Here is a 25,705-nt window from a genome sequence, read left to right as displayed (position 1 = left end):
AAGCAAAAAAGCTAAAAGCAGAGCCCCCGTAGCGCAGACAACGCGCGGAGGGGGCGAGAGAGGGAAGGGGCCCGTAAACTTGTCAACGGAGCCAAATCCCCGCTAAATCCAGCCATCCGTCATCCGGTACTTCATCCCCAGCCAGGCTCGGGCTCAGCCAGATATCTTCGCCATCTCCGGCAAAAATAGGCCAGAGGGTTTCTCCGCCGCGATATTCGCGAAAGGCTCAGTAGACGAAAGAGACGCTTTCGGATTGTAAAGCCTCGCAGTCCCTGTTAAATTGGATGCCTAGGACGCTATACGGATCAATCTCGAGACACTCACTTTAAATTTTCAATCCTGTTACGGCCATTTCCCGAGATGCCCGAATCAGATAATTTTTAAATTAAGCGAAGTGCTGTTACATTTTTCACTGGCTAATTTTAGGAGACAAGTACTACCATTTGCTTAGGTACTTTTGAAGTATTGTAATGACCCATTACAGGGTTCGCACGAAAATTTCTGATCTAAAATCCCTGACTTTTCCAGGCTATCCCTGACCAATTTTGGCCAATATTCCTGACCTTTTTGTTTATATTTTTTGCCTTTCTTTATTATTTTAGGTGGTTTGGTTGACTAACTAAAATCCCTGACTTTCTACGAAATTATTTAAATCCCTGACATTTTTCCTCCATTTTAAAGATCCCTGACTTATCCCTGACATTTTTCCTCCATTTTACAGATCCCTGACTTCTCCAGGTTTTCCAGGACATCCAGGTTCTGTACTAAACCTGCCCAAATAGGTTTATTATTTATTGACCTGTAGGGGTACAGCCCTTTTGGAAAAATTAATCAGTGGCGAAGTTTAATTCCAAGGGGGTTCAAACTTCTAACTCATGTCCTTGACCGTAGCCCACCTCTTTAGACACTGACACTCTCACCGAGCTCCGAATTGGACTCGCAAGCAATTATTTTATCGTCCTTGGTAGTAGTATATTTCGCATTGGGTATATTTAGACACTGGGGGCTTTGTGCGGAACTAAATCTTGATCGCGCAATAACTCTGAAAATCAGATTGGTGATAATTTTGGCCGTACTAATTGGTGTTATGTTTCTCATGATTTAGCCCATTTCGACAATAACTCAATCCCTCCGTTGCAAAAAAAAGGACACCGAATATTCTAGCTCGACATAATCGGCAAAAGTAGAATAATGGTAGGGCGGCTTTAGCAAAATATCCATCGATCGACGTTTAAATTCAAAAGAAACAACTGTTAACAACTTAAAGAGAAAAGCAAACAATTTTGAAAAGAGGCGAATTGAATCCCCGGGAGAAAGAGGAAAGAAAAGGAAACAAGGTCGGCAGTGGCGGGGGCCCTCGTATCCGAAAGTGCAATTACAGCTGGCCCGCGGCTTGACATTTTCTCGCGGCGGAAGGAAATGGTCCGAGGCTTAGTTAAGAAGGGACGCGAGCAAAGAGACACAAAGTCAAATGAAATGCCTCCCGGAAATAAAAAAAAAAACAGACACACGAGTCTCGCAGTCGGGAATGTAGTCCAAATGAAAACGCGGGTTTTCTAGACGTAGCGGCGGCTGGGGATTACCGGCCGGAGACTAAATCCCCTTGATCTGCATTCATCTGGATGTCAGCCTAATGATCTCCTGCGCGTGACATCTTTCTGGGGGTTCTCGCTTAATTGCCAAAGATGGACCATCCTCCCCAGACTCGAGACTGTTCCCGAAATTGCCAGTGTCGCGACTGATATTGATTTAATAAAACCAATACGGGCCCCGTGGCTTTACTGCACGACAGCCCGAATTCTATTTTATTTTCAGAGAATTACCACATTTTAGACTAGTCGCAACGAGGGGTTCGTAAAATTCCAGTACACTCCGGAGAAAAACGATTTTAGAAATCTTGAAATCCGCTGAAAAGTCCAGAAATCCGGGCGAAAATCTAGAAATCAGCAATAATACTTGCGAAAATCATGCTCTGGAATCTCATAATCAGTTTCTGATTTCTGAAATAACTTTAAAACAGAATCCTAGAGTCGCTATTTACAAAATATGACTAAATGTAAATCTAGCTCCTAAAATTTCGGACACCAAAAACCGAAGGACTGCGCTGGTCGGTCTGGGCAATCGGAGTACACGCGTCCCGTAAAGAGTACGTAATCTCAGCGTACACTTCCTTCGAGTAATCCTAGGATACTCCGCGCCAGGAGCAACAAACACAATGAGAACACGCTAACGCAGGGTTGTGTACAAATTTCATTGGCCGAACCTTTACGCTGAATGTTTTACGGGCGGGGGGGAAGACAATTTCCGAATTTTCCTCTTCCGACGGGAGCAGGCGCTAAAACGTCTAATTAATAAAAAATGTACGCAAGAAAATACATGACTTTTGACGCGTTGCGTTCTCCTTGTGTTTGTTGCTCCTAGCTCCGCGTGAACCAAATGTTTTTTTCCAGAAGATCAGAATTTAAGTATTTTGAAATGCGACGATCAACGTAAAATTACGTCAAACTAACTGTAAACACAAAACCCAATATTTTACACTTTACTTTGAAGCGTTTTCTTAAAGTACAAATAGAACGAAAAATACGAATATAACGCGTTGTAAATTGGGTAAATTCGCAATCTGTTTACGTTTTACGCGCAACAATAGTCGCGATAAATAATATACGAGGTCCAGGTGGACATTTTCTTTCGAATTTCGGATAAGTTCACACGAACACGCTTTGGAAATTCCATTCCAAGAGAGCGGAGAAGCAAATGGTACTCGTTCAAGTTTCCGAATCAAATTTGACGGAAACAGTACGCTGTTTTAGGTGTATTCCGCGGTGGCAATAAAGGTGTTTCCACCAAGTAACTTCTCTCCCGCTCATATTACATTCAACAAGCGGCCATAAATCTTCATAGAGGGAAAAACTACATTTGAAATAACAGGGAAAACAGGGAACCGATTCTAGACATCCCTCCCCCCAAGATATAAATAAAACTAGCGGGATTTGGAATTCCCGCTGTTTTAAAGCGGAATGGAAAAAGGAAAAACCGTGGTCTATTCGGTGGCCAAACAGCGATGGGAGAGTATAATCCTCGGGGACCAAGCGTCTTCATCCATACCTTGGCCCGCTTCAAACTAGTACACTTCGCTATCTCCGCAAACTATCTTAATTTATTATTCACGTTTTCAGAGTCTAAGCGAAATACAGCCCGAGATTTGCCCTACTAACGTTTCGTCTCCCGCAAAAATATTCGAGAAATCATATTAGGGTTGCATGCGGTGGCGTTTTCCATTTGGACTCTCCAAATGTACGTATTCACCTGGCCCGCTATATCATCTCAATGCGCAGACCAAGGTGCCTGCGGTTTGAAACCTTCATAAATGTTGAAAAATAAGAAATGGGACAAGCGAACTAAATTTTTCCGAATTGTAGAAACATCCCCCATGCACCACAAACGAATTTTGTAGAAATTACCATTAGAAATCAAAAGATTTAGTAACTGAACTCCGACAGTAGTACAAAATAAGCCTCTAGAAACTGGAAATTATAAAATAGTTGTAGGGGATATTTTCAACTTATGTGATTTTATTCGTTGTGAATTGAAAGCATTTAGCCTAGTATTTAAGGTTTGTGAACAGAAGGAAATGCATCTATAAGCAATACTTTATCGCAATTTAGAGTAGATCCTCGATCACGTGGTAAGAACCAGCCAATCCGCGTTACTCGCTAAAAAGGGGGTCTATATAGCTACTGGCGAGTATTTTGCGAAAGTAAATTTAAAAATGACAATTACGGGCCTTCCCCAAGTTGAACAGCGGGTGAAATTACAACCCGACGAATAAAAGCCCATCAAATATCGGCGTAATTGGGCGCTGTGTCATGGTGCCGAGTAGCGATGGGCCAAACTAATCCGCCTAATTCCCGTTTAAATCAAAAACCCATTTCCGCCCATTATTTGCATAAGCAATTTCTTTTGTTCCAACACCGCAACACCTTTAGTTGGCTTCCTCGCGAGTCTACACACATACAGGGGCAGGGGCAGGGGCAGGGGCAGAGGCGGGTGCAGGGGCGGGAGGTTTTGCTTTATTAGACACACACGCCAGATTCGCCACAACACACTTTCAATTTCTTTAATCAGAACGAGTGGGGCCCCGCTAAAAAAGAAAGCTACTTGGAGAACTTAGTGGAGAGGGCGAAGGACTGAGGCCATCAGCGGCAGCGAGAGGGGGAGTGGCTTCCGTGTCCCCTTTCGAGTTAATAGTCCCTTTGCGTGCCAGCTTTTGACACCCCGACTAAACGAGCATTTCGAGAATTACCGGAGAATTCCTCCCTTTTCCCAGCGACTTTCATTCTGTTTCTTTCCTTCGGCTTCGATTGATTTTAGACCAGCGATTTCATTTTACGCTCCCGAGAGACACAATTCCACGTACGCCATACTAAGGTCAGTCTCATTTGCTGGCGAGTCGTCGCGTTAAATATTGAGAACGTATTAAAATTGCAGACATTTCGGTACCTTTCTAGTCTTTTCACTAGAAGTTGGCTACTTGCGCAGCATATTGACCAGGCCGTCAGTCAACTTCCAGTGAAAAGATAGTACAATTATATAACCTCCATACGCGGTGTTGGGCATTTTCGTCCAAAAGCCGCTCAGCTCACTCACCGCTCGCACTCGCTAGCATAATATACGCTCAGGCATTTTTGAGTAGTAAAATAAGCGCTCCTCTCTTTTCGCTCTTTTAAGAGCGCTGAAATTGGCGCTCCTCTCTTTTCGCTCTTTCAAGAGCGCTGAAATTGGCGCTCCTCTCTTTTCGCTCTTTCAAGAGCGCTGAAATTGGCGCTCCTCTCTTTTCGCTCTTTCAAGAGCGCTGAAATTGGAGCTCCTCTCTTTTCGCTCTTTCAAGAGCGCTGAAATTGGCGCTCCTCTCTTTTCGCTCTTTCAAGAGCGCTGAAATTGGCGCTCCTCTCTTTTCGCTCTTTCAAGAGCGCTGAAATTGGCGCTCCTCTCTTTTCGCTCTTTCAAGAGCGCTGAAATTGGCGCTCCTCTCTTTTCGCTCTTTCAAGAGCGCTGAAATTGGCGCTCCTCTCTTTTCGCTCTTTCAAGAGCGCTGAAATTGGCGCTCCTCTCTTTTCGCTCTTTCAAGAGCGCTGAAATTGGCGCTCCTCTCTTTTCGCTCTTTCAAGAGCGCTGAAATTGGCGCTCCTCTCTTTTCGCTCTTTCAAGAGCGCTGAAATTGGCGCTCCTCTCTTTTCGCTCTTTCAAGAGCGCTGAAATTGGCGCTCCTCTCTTTTCGCTCTTTCAAGAGCGCTGAAATTGGCGCTCCTCTCTTTTCGCTCTTTCAAGAGCGCTGAAATTGGCGCTCCTCTCTTTTCGCTCTTTCAAGAGCGCTGAAATTGGCGCTCCTCTCTTTTCGCTCTTTCAAGAGCGCTGAAATTGGCGCTCCTCTCTTTTCGCTCTTTCAAGAGCGCTGAAATTGGCGCTCCTCTCTTTTCGCTCTTTCAAGAGCGCTGAAATTGGCGCTCCTCTCTTTTCGCTCTTTCAAGAGCGCTGAAATTGGCGCTCCTCTCTTTTCGCTCTTTCAAGAGCGCTGAAATTGGCGCTCCTCTCTTTTCGCTCTTTCAAGAGCGCTGAAATTGGCGCTCCTCTCTTTTCGCTCTTTCAAGAGCGCTGAAATTGGCGCTCCTCTCTTTTCGCTCTTTCAAGAGCGCTGAAATTGGCGCTCCTCTCTTTTCGCTCTTTCAAGAGCGCTGAAATTGGCGCTCCTCTCTTTTCGCTCTTTCAAGAGCGCTGAAATTGGCGCTCCTCTCTTTTCGCTCTTTCAAGAGCGCTGAAATTGGCGCTCCTCTCTTTTCGCTCTTTCAAGAGCGCTGAAATTGGCGCTCCTCTCTTTTCGCTCTTTCAAGAGCGCTGAAATTGGCGCTCCTCTCTTTTCGCTCTTTCAAGAGCGCTGAAATTGGCGCTCCTCTCTTTTCGCTCTTTCAAGAGCGCTGAAATTGGCGCTCCTCTCTTTTCGCTCTTTCAAGAGCGCTGAAATTGGCGCTCCTCTCTTTTCGCTCTTTCAAGAGCGCTGAAATTGGCGCTCCTCTCTTTTCGCTCTTTCAAGAGCGCTGAAATTGGCGCTCCTCTCTTTTCGCTCTTTCAAGAGCGCTGAAATTGGCGCTCCTCTCTTTTCGCTCTTTCAAGAGCGCTGAAATTGGCGCTCCTCTCTTTTCGCTCTTTCAAGAGCGCTGAAATTGGCGCTCCTCTCTTTTCGCTCTTTCAAGAGCGCTGAAATTGGCGCTCCTCTCTTTTCGCTCTTTCAAGAGCGCTGAAATTGGCGCTCCTCTCTTTTCGCTCTTTCAAGAGCGCTGAAATTGGCGCTCCTCTCTTTTCGCTCTTTCAAGAGCGACGTAATTGGCGCTCCTCTCTTTTCGCTCTTTCAAGAGCGCTGAAATTGGCGCTCCTCTCTTTTCGCTCTTTCAAGAGCGACGTAATTGGCGCTCCTCTCTTTTCGCTCTTTCAAGAGCGACGTAATTGGCGCTCCTCTCTTTTCGCTCTTTCAAGAGCGACGTAATTGGCGCTCCTCTCTTTTCGCTCTTTCAAGAGCGACGTAATTGGCGCTCCTCTCTTTTCGCTCTTTCAAGAGCGACGTAATTGGCGCTCCTCTCTTTTCGCTCTTTCAAGAGCGCTGAAATTGGCGCTCCTCTCTTTTCGCTCTTTCAAGAGCGCTGAAATTGGCGCTCCTCTCTTTTCGCTCTTTCAAGAGCGCTGAAATTGGCGCTCCTCTCTTTTCGCTCTTTCAAGAGCGCTGAAATTGGCGCTCCTCTCTTTTCGCTCTTTCAAGAGCGACGTAATTGGCGCTCCTCTCTTTTCGCTCTTTCAAGAGCGACGTAATTGGCGCTCCTCTCTTTTCGCTCTTTCAAGAGCGACGTAATTGGCGCTCCTCTCTTTTCGCTCTTTCAAGAGCGACGTAATTGGCGCTCCTCTCTTTTCGCTCTTTCAAGAGCGACGTAATTGGCGCTCCTCTCTTTTCGCTCTTTCAAGAGCGCTGAAATTGGCGCTCCTCTCTTTTCGCTCTTTCAAGAGCGCTGAAATTGGCGCTCCTCTCTTTTCGCTCTTTCAAGAGCGCTGAAATTGGCGCTCCTCTCTTTTCGCTCTTTCAAGAGCGCTGAAATTGGCGCTCCTCTCTTTTCGCTCTTTCAAGAGCGACGTAATTGGCGCTCCTCTCTTTTCGCTCTTTCAAGAGCGACGTAATTGGCGCTCCTCTCTTTTCGCTCTTTCAAGAGCGCTGAAATTGGCGCTCCTCTCTTTTCGCTCTTTCAAGAGCGACGTAATTGGCGCTCCTCTCTTTTCGCTCTTTCAAGAGCGCTGAAATTGGCGCTCCTCTCTTTTCGCTCTTTCAAGAGCGCTGAAATTGGCGCTCCTCTCTTTTCGCTCTTTCAAGAGCGCTGAAATTGGCGCTCCTCTCTTTTCGCTCTTTCAAGAGCGCTGAAATTGGCGCTCCTCTCTTTTCGCTCTTTCAAGAGCGATGTAATTGGCGCTCCTCTCTTTTCGCTCTTTCAAGAGCGATGTAATTGGCGCTCCTCTCTTTTCGCTCTTTCAAGAGCGACGTAATTGGCGCTCCTCTCTTTTCGCTCTTTCAAGAGCGACGTAATTGGCGCTCCTCTCTTTTCGCTCTTTCAAGAGCGACGTAATTGGCGCTCCTCTCTTTTCGCTCTTTCAAGAGCGACGTAATTGGCGCTCCTCTCTTTTCGCTCTTTTAAGAGCGACGTAATTGGCGCTCCTCTCATTTTCGTTTCGCGATCTTTTAAAAAACAAATTGCCGCTCAATTTCGCTTATATTAACAAAAGCGCTCACAATGAGAGGAGCGGTACCCATCACTGCCCATACGTAGGCTTTGATAACCGGCTGTCTCGTGGTAAAACCTAGTAAACGCCAATATGTATAATTTCGAGTTATACTCACAAGGAGAGTACCCGAGGTGTTTATTGCCGATTTAGTTCAAAGTCGGCCGTAATGTGGACCTATATGAGATATGAAATTTCCCAAAAGGAGACGTTGCACTACCCATTCGATTTGCCATGGCAACCGAAAATGTTTTTGACCACTTACAACGAAAATAAGATTTTTCCCTTATTTTACCCAAAATTTGTTACAAATTTACCCAAACTTGGTGAAATTTACCTAAATGTGGTCCAAATTACACATTTCGTGATTTTCAGTTTTTCAAAATTTTCGTAGCTAGGACCCTGTGAAAATCCCATGCTTTTTTAAATGAAGATTTTATTGTTTTAAGTGATCAAAAACATTTTCGGTTGCTATAGCAAAACGAATGGGTAGTGCAACGTCTCCTTTTGGGAAATTTCATATCTCATATAGGTCTGCATTACGCCCGACTTTGAACAAAATCGGCAATAAACACCTCGGGTACTCTCCTTGTCAGTTGCGGGTTAAGAAAGGCAAAATATCTAATACATTTGGCGGAAAGATACTAACACGAATTTCCGGTGAATTGACGGTGGGAATTTCGAATTTCGCCATTTTCTGTTCAATATTATATTAATCAATTTTACAAATGTCTATTGCGTAAATTTCAAAGTGATCAACGAATATTTTATGTAGATTATTATTTTTAAGTTTCATTATTGGTCGGCATCAAACTATTTACCTAAGATAGGGGTTTATTAATAACAAAATTAACAAAGGAATTAAAGAATGGGGCGGCATCAGCGTCGTACCTCGAAGGCTAACCAGATGTCGTTTTCCGCAATGAGTGCTACTTTGTATGTTAGGTTCGATTGGTGGCGATTTTTGCTGTCCCATGACAAAACCTAGTAAACGCCCTTTTGTAAATTCGAGAAAATGAAGTTAATTCCATTTTGATTTACATTACTTATACCAGTAAGTACTACTTACATTACCATAAGTCATTGACTTGCATTTACTGCTATACTCAGTTGCAGGTTAAGAAAGGAAAAATATCTAATACATTTGGCGGAAAGAGAGAGAGAGAGAGAGAGAGATATATATATATATATATATATATATATATATGCGTTATATTTCAAAGTGATAATTAATTAACTTCATAATTTTTAGTATTACAAGTGAGGCATACCTAAAAAATTCCGGTTTGGCGAATCTAGGTTAGGTATAGAGATTACCACGTTGACGTAAACAAACGGGTGATTTGATGATTGTTTAACAGCATAATACTAAACATAAAGCTACGACAAAAATGATCTACATTAAATATTTATTGATCACTTTGAAATTTACGCAATATAGACATTTCTAAAATGGATTAATATAACACGCGGAAGGAACCTTGAGGGAATTTAACAGAAAATAGACTAGCCAAATGTACTAGATATTTTGCCTTTCTTAACCCGCAACTAAGTATAACTCGAAATTACCCAAATTCGAACTTACTAGGTTTTACCACGAGACAGCCGGTTTCCAAAGCCTACGTACGGGGGTTACATAATTGCTACGGGGTTGGATATACCTCGCTTTAAAGCCTAATTTTACGATAGGAAATATGAGCGCACTCTCTGGATATATTCGCCGTTTTACTCCGGAAAGTACCGCCCAATTTTATCGTTAATCGTCTTTTCGATTAAACAAAAATAATTCAAAATATGCCGTTTCAAAAACCATTGTTACGTTTGCTTTGCAGAATTTACTCGCTTAAAAGACACGGGTTAACGTATAAGAAGAAAATATCAATATCGACTGCAGTACTGTTACTTTCAAATGGTTGAAATATATAGAAATATGAGAACGTTTCCCGTACACAGGGAGAAAACGAAAATCAAAGATTTCAATTTAAAACATTTGTGGCTTTTTTCAATTTATTTTTAAAGTGTGTCTAGAGATTCCCCCCCCCCCCCCCCCCGGCACACACTCATTTTATTTCTCTCCGTCCGAATGAAAAAAGAATTATTCGAGGGTGCTTCCCTCTCCTGGGGAAATCCCCCCCAACTACTCTAAAAGCAATACCCCCGCAAATTTAGCTCTTACCGACCGAAGACTCCAGGGAGGGGAAAAAATGGTAAAATGTGGAGGAGGGGGGGAGGGGGGACTGGATTTCATTTTCAAAGGTAGAAAAACTTAAGGTAACCCAGCTTTGCCGAAGAAATTTCTAAATTAAAACGCGCCTATATGTTCGCGCGCTGTACAAGGAAACTTTTAATAGAAATGTTCGCGGGAAAAAATTGGGTGTTTACCCCCATCCATTCGCCACACCACTTCCTGAACACGCAACCCGGAACGTTTTGAAAAAAACTTTTCATTCAGACTACGCGAGGAAAACAATGAAAATATTGCAATTTAGGACGCCGTGTTCACCGTAGAAATGCTCAATTTGTGAGTGACAATGGAAATTTTACGTTCTTTTATGGGTATAATTAGAAGATTAATGTCGTTCCAAGTAGCAATACGCGGGGATTAGATGTACTACGTGTAGGCGTGGCCTAGTTACACGTATTCTACCTTTCTTTTCGTACGGGAGTAATATCTATAATTGGCTTTCTTTTACTGGAAGTTAGCAACGAATGTTATCTTCAAAGGTTAAAAAATCTAAATCCTTCTAACGAACGTAATGATTAATTTAAATTTGGATCATTTTCGCGAAAGCAAGAATAATATTTAAGCAATAGCATTAGGCGAAGAGAAGATGGCGATCTTCTGTTTGAGAGAATGTTAGGAAACGTCGAAAGCAGACCAACTTTCGTAACAAATCGCTTCCGAATCCCCGCAGTCAGGTATTCTTAGCTACCCGAATGTATTCTTGGTCACCGTAAATTAAAGATAATACAGCGTAAAATCTCAAGACTAAATTCCCACTTAGTTGTTTCATTAATGGCGCAGGCTCTTCCCCTCTTAGACGCGTCGAATTTTCGTTCGTATAACCACGTACCCATATTTCCGGGGTACGGTCAGCGAACAAGGTAGTTTCTATTTGTTTGGACGCTAATTAATCAGCGCACGATATGATTTAGGTAGGTATGATAGTCGAGCACGCGCGTGCGGGGTTTCGCAACCCCGCGTATTCTGGGGTTCTAAGGCGTACGGCCATGAGAGAGAGAGAAATGCTCCGTCGGAAAGGGTCATCGAGAAGGGGCTAATGGACTTTACGTGTTGCCACAAACTGACCTCAGCAGCCGGAAAACGACGCCTACTAAAAGGTCAAGGGGTTATAAATAAAAGTACCCACTTTCTCATTTCCTCGTTTTCAGCGGCAGTCCGGGCCCCCGGCACGTCGCGCACGCCCATAACAGTCACAATTATTTTATTCTCTGACCCCCCCCCCCCCCATGGCGCACCGTGACTTCGTTCGAGATAGAAGGGTAGTTATGATAGAACGCCATTGGTTCGCGATTCGTAGTCGTTTCCCGATTTATCACGGAACGTGGAACGTGACAACCAACGCTAATACGCTGCCAGTCGTCTTATCACGAAACAAGTTCAATTCTAATTTGGTAATGAACCAAAATCCGTTAAATTCGCTAAATGGATGACAAAAGATTGGAACGTTTCTAACTATGGTAAAAACGTCGCTTCACTGGGTCATTTAAGTTAGTGCCAAACGCTTAGGAAAATTAATAATTCGCAAAAGTGTGATTTTGGAACTACTTAAATGAAGTCCAAATCATTAAATCGATTCTCTATACGTTAAGTGAAAGAATTTCAATTTCGAAATAAGAGAAATTGAAACACCTTTTCGCTGTCAAGCATTTAGAGGACTACAGAGGTTACCTACACTTTAATTTCGTCTAATGGGTAACGCGTATTGACCAAAAAACTAAAGTGAAATAAAAAGACTTCGTCCATACATATATAATCCAAAATCGACAGAAGAAAAAATAGAAATTTCGGTAATTACCGAATTCCTACTCCACCTTCGTTCGCCATCGTAAAAAATATATACTTTAAAACGTCAGACTCGGGTACTTTCATCCATAAAAACCTTTCTATTACTGGAATGGAAGAGGGAAAAGTCTAGGTCCTTTGAAGGGAACGAAAAAAGACGATGCTCCATAATTGAGTTTCTGGAGCGTACTAGGCGGCTAATGCGCTGCTGGCCTCACAATGGAGGGACGTGCTAGACAGTCCAAGTGTTGCGCAACTCCTCTCAAAATGTACTCAAACCCACCCCTCACACCGCCGTCTTCGGTGCCAGCCCCGCAACTTACGTCGACTACGGATATAAAGGTCGGTTCCTCTCCGGGTGGCGCGCACTCACCCTTAATTTCTGGCGTACAAAAGTTCTCCTATTTCGGGGAACATATCCGTGGCGGCTCTACAAGCTATCAAAGAGAGATACGCCAGAGTTCCTTCCTGGGCAGACCTCGAGGAGGGGACCCCAAAACGCGTTGACGGTTATTGTTAAAGATTTTTCATTATATCTAATGGAGAAGGGCTAAAAAATTGGCTGGCGCTGTTAAAAAACCATTGGTTGGGGGTGGCGCGCGCGGGGATACGGCCGTGGATGGCTCTTAGACCCATATATTAGACCAACACCGAAGATTCAATCTCGTCTAACAAGCCAGAAAAAAATAGGATTTTTAGCTGGGCTTAGAAACTTATCAACGTGACTGAAGGAGGATTTAGACCATCTTTTGTACATTAGATCAGTATTACAATTTGGTCCTTCTGGCAATCGTTGAGGTGGTGCACCACTTAAATTCGATTTATGGACGAAGTCGGTACTTAATAAAACCCATTTGGGGGTTCATTTAATAATTACAATGACTATTTTAAGGTTAAAAAAATAGTTTAAATATCATACAGCTCTTTCAATTTCTTGGTATGCGTTTATTTTTAGTGAATAAATTGTGTTATCAGCTAAAGATTCCTTAGAAAAACCCGAAACAATTAACTACAAGAGCTAGAACTATTCGTGGAAAGATATTTCCACGTATAGTTACATTTCTTGTAGGTTGTTCCAAGCGATAGCTCAAACCTTAATGACCTACAAGCACCATTAACAGGAATCCGTACCTCTATTTGGAATGCTTATCGCGGCAGATTTTCGTCTCGATGTGGCTGACGGTTTTTTGACGTCACTATGTTAACTTAACAAACAACAACGTGAGAGGGGATCGCGCGCAAAGGGGATTTTTCTCTCGTAAGCGGGGCCAAAGCCGTCTGAGTGATCTTACCATACGCGATACGGCCGGATAAACATTCCAAGTAGAGGTATGGATTCCTGTCAAACATGATAAAACCATTCACGAGTGATTAAGACGAAGAGATGGATTGGAAAAGGATTATTGTGGAACGCTACTCACGTCAAACGTGGGAAGACCGGAGAATCTGCTGGATTTCAGTCCTTCGATGTTGCCGAAGAACTCTGATTTCGGTCTCGGCGGTTTGCGGGGCTTGGGGTCGTTGGCGTTGCCGTTATTGCGATTGGCGTCCACGTCTCTGGCCACAGTGTGCCAGTCACCGCCAGACCACTGCCTCTTCACCGTATCTGACGGGGTACGAAATCAACATTAATGACGTCGACATAAATCAACCGTGGCTCGTACTCACTGCAAGGTTTCTGGTAACACTTGTCGAGGTTACTGTAACTGGAACTCGTCCTGGGCGGAGGTGGCGGAGGCGGGTAGTCCGAATTGGAGACGAAAATATTTCCGTTTGGTTCCAGGCAAGACAAGGAGCCGACCCCGCCGCCGTTGGTGCGGACGTTGTCGACGGGGGCGGACCGGGGCGGACCCGAGTACACCAGAGGGGCGGAAGGAGAAGGCCGCATCAGTTCACCGTTCATCGTCACCTTCGTCACCTCGACATTCTACGAAAAAAGATTAAAACAATTATTACTTAAAAGGACGCCAAAAGAAATCGGTCAAATAACAACAATAACCGAAGCATTTTGAGAAAAGTTAGTTGTGGTTAAGTGCTAATTCCTGCACCTCGTGGGAAATTTGTATCTTCATCTGCCCGATAAATTAATTCGATTGTAAAGATTACGCGTCGTATTTAATAATAATAATCAGCTAAGCTAATACCCGAGGCACCACCATAGGCCCAAGTCAGCTAACGACGTTAATTGCTTTTGTTCCAGGTGGCCGGGCTGTACTGCGTAGGAGCGTGGCAGGGCCGCACCAAGACATTCCGGGCCATGATGCCAATTATGTCTTCGTAAAGGGCAAGGTGGTGTTGCTTGCTTGTAAAGGGCAAGGTGGTGTTGCTTGCTTGTAAAGGGCAAGGTGGTGTTGCTTGCTTGTAAAGGGCAAGGTGGTGTTGCTTGCTTGTAAAGAGCAAGGTGGTGTTGCTTGCTTGTAAAGAGCAAGGTGGTGTTGCTTGCTTGTAAAGAGCAAGGTGGTGTTGCTTGCTTGTAAAGAGCAAGGTGGTGTTGCTTGCTTGTAAAGAGCAAGGTGGTGTTGCTTGCTTGTAAAGAGCAAGGTGGTGTTGCTTGCTTGTAAAGAGCAAGGTGGTGTTGCTTGCTTGTAAAGAGCAAGGTGGTGTTGCTTGCTTGTAAAGAGCAAGGTGGTGTTGCTTGCTTGTAAAGAGCAAGGTGGTGTTGCTTGTAAAGGGCAAGGCGGTGGATGGGTCCCTACACGCACGCTTGTGGAACCTTTTCCGCAAGCCCTTCGTGCCAACAGCTCCCTATACACTTACTATATACCGTTACCCGTTCAAGTTTTTATGGGAAGGGGGAACCAGAGAACTCATTAGGAAACTCCTTTAACCTTACCAGAGAGTATAAGTAATAACAGTCCCGCCTTTAACAAGTCAGGATGCCTCGCAATTAGTTAAGGGCGAAAAGTAGCTGATTTAAATACATCGAAAATAAGTAGCGAATAATGCGAAATACAATTTTGGGTTCGCATTCGACTCAATTCTGGCAATAGTGTCAGTCGTTATCGTCCGGAGTAAGTATTAAAGTCAAGGGAAGAACAAAGGTAAATGGGCTATAAAAGGAACGGCGCTCGTAATAAGCCAAGGGCTTAATCAAGGTCCGCGCGTTTATTGAGGCATCTATAGAACACGCGCCGATTTCCAAATTGGCTTAGGCCTAATTAGCGCTGGCCGTTCCCCCAACGCGGCCCAGTCACGTGACTGCCCGTCCCTCCAATCAACAATCGTATAAAGCGGTCGAATGAACCCCTCGGTAAAGGAGAGAGAGACGGGATGGGGGATTATCGGGCCAGTTGAACAAGGACTGAGACATTAAAATGCAATTGTACCAGGAGGAATTAAATAAGGAGACACTAGGAGCGTTTTGTAGGCTGCAACACCGGGGAATCGACTTCCCGCAACACCGTTCCAATTTAAACAACGCGCGAGGACGATATTTACAACGTTCGTATTGGGATATAAAACTAATATTTTCAAAATTCCGACTTAGAGGAGCTCATTAGTTGAGCCTCGCTTAATCCAATATGAACTGTTTAGATAAATATTACAATTTAGAGAACCTAAAAGAAAAATTCGCGACAATATCCAAACGCGTTTCCATTCCCCTTTTGAATCGCTAATGGATTAAAGGATTTGATGACGCGGAACTGAGACGTCCAATTTTGAATGTGACGAATATTTTAACGAAACAATTCCGCGTTGTGAAAGATTTGGTAATTTCATCGGTTATTGATAGATAAGCGAAACAGTTAAGTCTTTATAAATAGGATTATAAGAGCGCTATTGGCTTATTTATTTTAACTACGTCGAATCTCAAATAGCTGACGCACTCTGAGGCAAACCTTTCGAAATGGTTGGGGACATTTAAGAGCAAAATCCATAAATAAGAATCGTACGCGAAAACTAAATAAATATACGAGATAGGCCGCCATCAATTCTTCAAATAACTGTCCCGCTTAACTAAATAGTGAGCGAGGAGCGAAGGTGGTTCCGAGTAAGAATGGGCGGTTGACCGCGGAAGGGTCGCGTTGAATTCGTCGAAGGTGGCCGCTTCGAGAGAGCCGGAAAGCGCAGGTGTCGACAAAATCTTAATTGGCAGGACGGAATTCTATTCGGACACAATAGAGTGTTTGCTGACTTATTAAGAGGAACAAATAGGCCATTTGGAAAGGGCCTTACGCGTCCTCCGTCAGTATACAAAGGGAGGTTCTGGAAGAGGGTCGCCGGTGAAGGCGAAATTAAAAAGGCCTCATGTTTATTGATGAGATCCGCTCGGGAACAAAAGAGGACGAGCGAGTTTCCTCGGGCCAGGAAGTCAATTAAGGACACCGCGGATGATGGGACAAATTTCACTGAGAGAGCCAATAATCCTCCAGGCTCTTGACAACTTTCGTCGAGAAAAATGACTTCCTATAAGGAAGGAGCCGGGTCTATCTTATTCTTAGTACTAAATCGTATCGCTAACAAAAACTTTTCGTGCGCCATGTAAAAACTTAACAAGATTTCATTTATAAGGGTTTGTTAACAGCCGCGTATAGGCCACTACTCGAAACCGATCCGGCGGCAGCGTTGCCAGACATACGATAATAACGACCTAATTTTTGGGCCGTACGATAGTTTCAAAGGCATACTATACAGGGTGTTTCAAAATGTTATGCAACAATTTTAAGGAGTTGTAGAGGGCGAGTTGAGAAGTATGCCTGTTTTTATCCCATTCTCCTACGATGAGTTAAAAGAGCGCTAGAGAGCTTCAAAGTGTGGCCTGCTAGCCCCTGGAAGTAGGCTGCAACCAGCGAAAAACCAAGCAGCAGGGAAACGCGAACATTAAGGTGTGATACGTAAAAAAAGGCTTTGTAAACAAATCGAGGTAACCAGCGTAAAAAAGGAAACTTAAAACAGTATTTAAAGTCCCTGCTGCTTGGTTTGATGCAGCCTACCTCCAGGGGCTAGTAGGCCACACTTTGAAGCTCTCTGGCGCTCTGTTAACTCATCGTAGGAAAATGGGGAAAAACAGGCATACTTCTCAACTCACCCCCTACAACTCCTTAGAATTGTTGCAGAACTTTTTGAAAACCCCGTGTAGTACGCTATTTTCAGTCTGATAATTGTTTTAATTTTATTTCTCGCAAACATAACTTCGACCAAGTTTAACGTCAATATTTCCACAAAATCAGGAATACGATAATTTTAATCTGAAATCGAAACATTTTTTGGCCCAGATAGTATAATTTGATTTTCAGACCTGGCAATTCTGTCCAGCGGTTGGATGGAGTATGAACCTCCAATGTTACACGAATTTTACCTTTCTACCACCAGGTATATCAAAAGCTGGGGATGATTGGCGCTAGTTACGTTACAAACAAGTCACAGAGCGTGTTAGCGGACGATTTTTGGATTTAGTTCTTACTGCCACGAATCTAAAGCTAAAGCCGAGTATAACTATGGTCAATTGCCCGGCGAAGAGCGACAAGTCGAAACTGGCACGCGGAAAAGGTCCCGATCACAAAGCAGGTACGCCGCTCGATCTTACCCAAAAACATGTTTTGCGGGAAGCCAAAATGCAAGGCGAAGCATAAAGGGTAAGAAAATTTCCAGAGTTACAGGTAGTAGAAATACTAGACCTTTAACATTTTAAGATTCAAAAGTGAATGGCGTCAAAGCGTTATACTACGAGAACTTAAAGGCCGACTACATAGATCTTCGGTTTACTCTGTTTCTCACTGGAAGCATAGACTGAGAAAGGTTTCACAAGGACATTTCGCGTGTGACCCCCCTTAGCTTTTTCCTGTATAACCGGCGGCGCGAGACCCCCCCCGACTTCGTTAATGGTGCGAACGGCCGCGCGCCTAGCGGATTTTTAAGAAAGTGGTGATCACGTGCATATTATTTTCAAACCCATATAGTACCTCACGTGTATAACATCCGATTTCTAAAACACGTGCTAATAAGAATAATATTTGAGTCCTTCGAATTTGGTTCGCACCAGCATTTTGATATACGTGGTGCCCTCCCGTGCTGAGACTTTACATGGTCCTAAATTCGCGCGCAAATGTCCTTGTGAAACCTTTCTTAGTCTATGCTGGAAGTAGGCTTACTGCAATACACGTGTGCCATGCAGTCAGCCTACTTCCAGTGAAAGACAGAGTAAACTGAAGATTTGTGTAGTCGGTTTTTAAGGCCAAAAGCAACGTTTAAATTTCCCGAGCTTCTCGAGTAACGGCTGGATTTTAGCAGGGGCGTATTAACCATTAGGCAAAGTAGGCACGTGCCTAGGGCGCCATTTTTCTAGGGGCGCCAAAACTCTGATAAAGCCCCACTGTCCATGTACTTGGCTTGCCCCTAATCAAAATAACTCCGAAAAGGTTTGGGGAAACTAAAATATATATATATTTATTTATTATAAACCGATACGCCCCTCCTTAGCTGACCAATTCCAAGGGGCGCCAAATTTTTCTGTGCCTAAAGGCGCCGAAAGGGTTAATCTGCACCTGGATTTTAGTAAGGACTTAATATGGTAATGAGATGGATCAACTCAATAAGCTATAATGTCGTAACCGTACGTGTGTCGTCGATATTACCGTCGCCAAGAGCTCTGAATAAATACGTAAGCAAAAGCGCAATAATGACGGCTGGCTTTCTTCCAGAAGTTGCAGCGGCATTCGCGTTAAATCGATGGCACCCACGAGTTGCTCGCGTCAAAAGCCATAAAGAAAGCGAATAATGGTGATTGGTTGGAATTTTGCCTACGCGGTGGTGGTGGCAGTGGCAGTGGCGGGGTATGGCCTTACGCCGGGGAAGCGCGTTTTATCCTTTATGATAAACAGCCACCGAAGTCCTATCTCCGTTGGCAGCTAGACTGTCCCTGGCATCTCATAGACTCTCGTTACGGAGAGACGTTCGGAATGAGAGGAGGCACGCACTGGGCCGCGGGGGTGGGGGCAGCGGGGCGATGCCTCAGAAGGGGGGATTCCGTTCCAGGGGTATCTACCATCCTCGCTTAGTTTCAGGTGAAATCTTGGGCATTTCTACTTTTATGAATTTACGTTCTTCTCTTCGGTTTTCTCTTCCTCCGCGGCCGAGCTTTTAGCGTCTCGCCATAACTTACTTCTCCGGAGTTAGTGCCTCCCATTCTTATTTATATTTAATGCGCGCCGCAACCCTGCCAGAGGGAAAGCCTACACCGAAATGGCTGCTCGCGGGGATAAGTTTCGATTTCAAAGATTTCAATTCCAACCGTTTGCTCTCGGAGCTAGGGTACGTTCAGTAACGCAAATGTGTTTTTACTTGATGAGCGCTTGTCGTCATAGTGACGTAAGAAGTTACTGAACTGTGTTATTTCAAGTTAGCGCTGTTTTAAAAGATGGCGACTATAAATATAACGGGTCCCGAAAATCAGAGGAAGCGAAAACTATTATTTTCAATCATTAATGAGTTGGTAAATGACGAAATTGTTGACGACAATATTCCTTATTGTTGAAACGATCATTATTTTATTTATTTATTTTTTGAGATACACACACATCGGTGTCGACCCGAGGCCTTAGACACCAGCACACACACAATAACTGATTAATCAGGGCGAGATATGTGTAACGGCCACGCCAACGGGGGGATACGTGATGACAGGGGTGGGGACACCCTTGGCGGAAGTATTCCGACCACCCGTTAGGGGATTGGTGGTCGTCCTCACACGGCCATCCACAAACTCTGCCTCCCGGACGCCTGGGATTACAGGAGTGAGCCACTACTCTCGGCTCATTCTTTTATTTAAAAAAAAGCGAAAACAGCCATTGCAGTAGCTGAGGCATTCCAATTAAATGATAGGCCTTAGATCAAACCAGTAAAATTGTTGATTAAAACTACAGTTGTATATTTTAACTCCTCCGCCAGCTAAACTGTAAACACCGACGCGTATGACGTCAAGACATAAAAAACACTTATATCCGAGATGGTTTTTTTTAATGAGCATCGGATGCCCATCGTGACGTCAAATCGGAAACGCGAAAAATCGTACAGTAAACAAATATTGGCATCGATTACTCATCGATGTTTTTGAAGAGTGTTACTGGTTGCTGATAACGAAAGCGTGAAGGTCAAAGGGTAAACGCGCATTTTGGACATATTTAAAATATAAGCTCTTAAAAACTGATGGTACGAAATGTCACCAATGTTCAAACTGAATATTCAAATGAAAACAACCATTAACCACTACGTGATAATGAAGATTCATTTTGAAAAGAACAATTTAACGCGTGAGGAGTTTCATTTTGCACGCTAAAAGTGAACCCAACACCTGTATAGGTCGTCTTAACAATTTGCCGCAAACAAATTATTGATGGTGTATTTCTCAGAAACCTAACGAGAGAGAGTCAGGGTTGCGCCGAGCCCTCGCGTATTTCCGGGTACTCGTGAATCATTGACAAGATTCTTCCAGGAAAGCCGGTATAACTCTCGTATCGTCGATAAGGCTCACCATCTTCCGAAGGTGGTTGGCGAGCCGCTAAGCCCAGTAGGCCCTGATGATACTTCGGCGAGGAGAGACGACCAACTCGAGCCAGAACTGCCGTAAAACGTCCGACTTCCCCGCTTCCAGCAATTCCCTTAATACCTTTCCGGATAACGCGCCCGACTCGTATATACCCTGGTCCAATGTATACGGCCGTTCGTGCCAAGGCTGTCCGTGCGCTGCTCTGGGAACGAGATAGATCAAAGAAGCCGGGATATAGATCTAATTAGCGGGATTTAATGCTCGTCTTCTCATTTTCTTAATTGAAACCCCAGTTGCCCCTCCCCGTCCAAGTATGGCCACGTACTTCCTTCACCCACGCTACACGCTCCCAGCGCACTACTCGCGTTAAAAGAATGTTCCATTCCTTGTTCCGTATGCATACACCAATTGATTGTTAACTTCCGTGTTAGGAAATTAGTCTAAAGTACGGGGTTGGCAAAAACCTGGTAAAAATAGGTTTTTGCCGGGACATGTGGGGAAAACTGGTAAAAACCGGAAAAATTTAAAAAATCCTTTTCAGGCTAGATTAATCATTGATATATCTATTAAGTTAAAATTTGGTCATTGCAAATAGGAGAGATGAAGAAGAGTGAATAGAATAGAAGAATATCACTACCACCTGAATTAATGTCTAATTCAAACTTCCCGCCAAACTAACTGCAATAATTCAAACTTTCCGCCAACTCAATAATTTAAACTTCCCGCCAAACTAACTGCTCGATGTGTAGCTCCATCTACCGTGTCGTCGCTCTCCACGACAAACAAACACTTAAAGACATTCCGTCCATAGCAATAGTGTCACATCGAATATATATTCGATGTGAAACTAATAATAAGGCACCACCATAGGCCATAGTCAGCGAGCGACTTTTAACACCTCTAGGCCATAGTCAGCGAGCGACTTTTAACACCTCTAGGCCAGGTGACCCGGTTACACCGTGTAGGAGGCTTGTGGCAAGCCATTCGTGCCAATAGCTCCCTCAACTTACTAAATTAACTTTCAACAACTTTCAAATGGTGATTTGCGGAATACCGCGGCATTATTGCACAACGTGTATTACAGAGTTAAACGCAAATTACTGCCCGTCACAGTTGGAAAAATTGCCGTAATGGTTATAATTTTTACCAAAACCCATAACACTACTATAGTAACGCTCATACGGTATACTTTTTGTGCCAGTGTTCAGACCCTCCGCTTTCGTTTTCGCGTCAAATTTGAGGTTGATAGTTTTAAGGCTTGGAAAATCAATAACTTACATACCTCATTCGCTCTTTTTAAACATTTGAATAGTTGAATTAGTTGTTAGCTAGATTTGGTGAACATTTTTAAATGCTCTGCTTTCTTAACTTCCGTTTGCCATCTATGAAGTTGACGCGTTTTCCATCACCAGTTGTAAGTGACGTAATTTACGTCATACCCCGCAAACAAGGTTTCAATAAGGAAAATACCAATATGGCATACTTATGAGTTATTATGTTACACATGATATTAGTTAACATATCAGGTGTTTATCATATGACTGACACAAATTCAATGACGCGCTCTCTAGCCCAAATGAATAAAAAATGTTTAATGAATCGTAGAAAATTTCGAAAACTACCCAATGTCATATACGGCAATGACGCTGAAAAACCTTTGCGATAATTATTAGGTTATTATTAAAAAGGGAATCAATAATCATTTTAAGCGATTTTTTTTAATATAAAACATTTCATTTTTTCTAGCCCAAATATTTCTCAAGTCTATATAGGCTAGATTTGGGCTATATTAAAGAGATTGTTTACTCTTTTTGGAAGTCAAAGTTTGCCGATCTAACAATTATCGCAAAGGTTTTTTACCGTCATAACAGTATTTACAAAAAATTTACTCGCGTCATTTTGAATTAGTCAGTCACAGGGTTCGAAAAATATATTAAAGTGGTCATTGCACCTTGAAAAAATGCCTTTTCATTAAAATATGAAATTTCAAAGTGGGTTTTTTGGGGTGGGTGGGTCCAAAAAAACCCACTGGGATTTTTGGGTCGAGTTTTTTGTTTACGAACCCTCAGTCAGTCAGTCAAAGATGGCTGATTTGGTGCGTAGTGAGGTGGTTTTTATTTTCTATCTTTATTTATATGTCAGGCATTGCTATCCAAAAAAATACTATACAATAAGAATAGCTTGATCTATCAGTTGCAAAAATGAAAATTGTCCAAAACGCAATAGGAAGCTAACGTGGCCGATAGGGGTCGCGGAAGAAAAATGTTTGCATTTGAAAAATCCGGGTGTGCTGGAGAATTGAAATATGTTAAATATGTATTACGTGTGCCTTTTGAAGTTTTCGGAACATATTTCAAACTTTGCCCATGAGCCGAAATATTAGAGGACACAAGTCACCCTTAAGGTTACGTTTACTGGGAATTGCAAGTTTTGGAACCAGTCGAACTCTATTTTGTAACTCGATTGTGCTAGGGTTGGCATCCAAAACATTGTTTCCCTATCTGACTCAGACTCATACTTTTTGTATCGAAACATTTCAGCCATGAACCTTCGCGATAAGAAAAACGCTACGAAGTTTGCAAAAATCAAAAACGAGTGATTTATGTACATAAAACTCCAATATGTAAATATCGCTATAAAAGATAAACTTTCAAATGGTAGAGGTTAACGTACAACAACCAGCGCAAAAGTTAAATTGTATTTAAAAATTAATAAATTGAAACGTATTGAACGAATGGAACAATTATGAACTAAGGAATGAAATTATATACAAGAAACAAAGTTGGATAATCGCCTTTCGTAGGAGAGCAAACGATGCTATAGGAGAGTGACTGACGACACGGGTTTCAGTGTTCGAATCCGAGTATTTTTAGGGGATTGCTCTCTCGTTTGGAGTGACGCGCCGTCACTTTATGGATATGTATATATAAAGAGTGAGAGGGGGGGGGGGCGGCACGAGGAAATAATGATTGGCACGCGCTTCTCGAGTCCAGCGAGGAGACCCTTTTTAGAAAAATCGAGAAAAAATAGCTCGAATTTCGAACGGTTTTCGAGTGGCGCGGGGAAGAGCGATTGAAGCATCGAACGGCGAAAAGACGGCCTCCGACGCCAGCCAGTGAACCCAGCCAGGACCGACCCTGCTTTTCCAACAAGTAGTCGCTACTTTCGCGGAAAAAGAAAGCTTATACACGATATAATTATAAATACTAAAATTTCGTTCCATGGTCGATATAACTTTATGTAAAATTTAATAAAAGTTCTGCTACTAAATTTGGAAGAGGGTAAAATAAACGTTAAAGGTTGGGGAGGTTTTCAATGTAAAAAATAATTTTTATAAAATGTTGATTAGTGATGGATTTATCGGATAATATTGTTTTGGATAAAAAACATGTAAAAAATATAAAATGTAATACATTTGTAAATTTTAGTGGGTTTGTAATAACGGCTGACGAAGGACCGCGGTCCGAAAGCTACCGATAATAAATTTTATTTTATTTTATTAACCTCCATGTAGTAGCAGAACTTTTATTAAATTTTACATTAAGTACATGATATAAGCTACAAATTGCGAAAGGTAAAAAGAATCCATAGCGTGACAAATTCCACTAATGTTTTAATTGACCTTTACATTCGTCAAAGAGCAAAACGGAGAACAGCGTAAGGAATAATAATGTTGATTAAGAGTGAAAGTTTCGTGAAATCGAGATAAATTGCTCCCGAAGCCGAGCTTGAAGCGATAGCGTGACCCTGGCTTGTAATGAGACTAAAGCCCAGTTCACACTATACAATTAATTGGGCCACTTAATTGAAACCAACTAATTGTAAGCAAGAAAATTGTACAGTGTGAACAGAAAAAGTTGGAACAATGGTTACAATTTTTCTGTTCACACTATTCAATTTTCTTGCTTACAATTAGTTGGTTTCAATTAAGTGACTCAATTAATTGTATAGTGTGAACTGGGCTTAATATAATAATATATGTTCCAGTTAATGTTTTGGAACGCAACTCTGAAAAGTCTTCAGAACTATTCCATTTGTTCGAACCCTTAAGACGCTGGGTGGTTTCTTTTCGCTTGTTCCGGGATTTCGGAGTAGGGTAAGAAGAGTAAGGCTATGACGTCATTTTACTCCGATTCTGTGGTGGCGAATAGTTTGAATCCGTGTAAAAACGTTTTTATAAAATGGCTACCTGTGGCCATTTTAGCGGATAAATTCTGGCTAGCAGACGATAAAATCCGATTTACTTTGACACTTCCTTTTCGGAAGGAGTAAAAAGAGTAGCCCTAATTCTCCGGAACAAGCGATTAGTTTAAGGGGTGGAGTAATTATATAAAGTTTTAGGGTTAAAAGAGTACACTAGTCAGAGAACAGGCGAAAAGAAACCACCTAATTTAACAGTTTGTAACCCGGCCACCTGATTAAAAGGCTTTAACATAGGCGTAGCTAGGGGGGGGGGGGCAGGGTGGGCCGGGCCCACCCTAAAAAGCTTTGGGCCCACCCTAGAAAAATACCCTTCCTCATTCTGTTTGTCTCTGGGAAAGTAAAAAGGTTAGAGGTGATAGGTTTTATTTTCACTTTCATTTCGAAAATTCTAGAACGTGCGATTTCGATAGGCTAATCCAACCGGGCGAATCTTATCTTTTAAGATCTAAAACAAAGTCCTGGATGACCAAGTCTACAAAAAAAGAAGCGTCAGTTCCATCTTGCTTTTAATAAAATAAAAATAAAATACGAATTTTGCTTCATCAGTCCGACGGCTACTAACGTAGCAATAACCGTGAGGTAGACCGTAAAAGTCCGTTTTATCCGAGTGTGTTCAGTCTGAATATTACCCCTAATGAAATCGGATTATAACGTAAGTTCTTTTTTTTCTGTTTTTATTTCACACATATTGTAATTGGTTAACAAATTTAACAACCTGAATTAACCGTTTAAAATCGAAAGATCCAACCAGGGTTGAAATTAAATAATACAAAGTGAAACTAACTATCGTTTCCCTCGAGCGTTCGATATTTTTCTTATGTAGTAGGGTGAACGACCACCGAAGATAAAATAAAAATTTGTTTAGGTAATACTAATATACCGTTGTATATAATCCGTGTTTGTTCTCAATAATGCTAAGTATCTAAGTAGGATAACATGGGAAAATATAATTTTGAAATCTTTATAGTTATTCGGAATTCGGAAGAAAGTCCGTTCATGTGCGTGTTTTTGAGAATTGATTAGTTTAATTAGCTACTTATCTAATTATTTTCCAAAACCTGTACATATTCTAAGAAGGTAAAAATTAGGAAGTTACGCATGCGCTGATAGTCAGTGACCACCTTGCCGTGGCCGGCCGATTATGGCCCCCCCTAGGAAAAATCCCTAGCTACGCCAAT

The 25,705-nt window shown here is 42.7% G+C and overlaps 1 protein-coding gene across 2 annotated transcripts in view; it reads right to left on the bottom strand.

Moving 5' to 3' along the window:
• Eip63E (cyclin dependent kinase Eip63E) overlaps positions 1-25,705 on the bottom strand; it is a 117,421-nt gene that overhangs the window by 19,394 nt on the left and 72,322 nt on the right. For both annotated transcript variants that reach the window (XM_090171364.1, XM_090171365.1), the window contains 2 exons: positions 13,508-13,766; positions 13,261-13,445 (listed from right to left, as the gene is read on the bottom strand). In XM_090171364.1, the coding sequence (XP_090027490.1) occupies positions 13,261-13,445; positions 13,508-13,766 (444 nt within the window). The remainder of the gene's footprint in view (positions 1-13,260; positions 13,446-13,507; positions 13,767-25,705) is intronic.

This window comes from Leiobunum rupestre, chromosome 4 (assembly GCF_980474605.1).
Source record: "Leiobunum rupestre chromosome 4, qqLeiRupe1.1.hap1, whole genome shotgun sequence".
In the NCBI taxonomy this organism is placed as follows: Eukaryota; Metazoa; Arthropoda; class Arachnida; order Opiliones; family Sclerosomatidae; genus Leiobunum; species Leiobunum rupestre.
The sequence above is the reverse complement of the archived record's forward strand: the minus strand, read 5'-3'. Positions and strand labels throughout refer to the sequence as shown.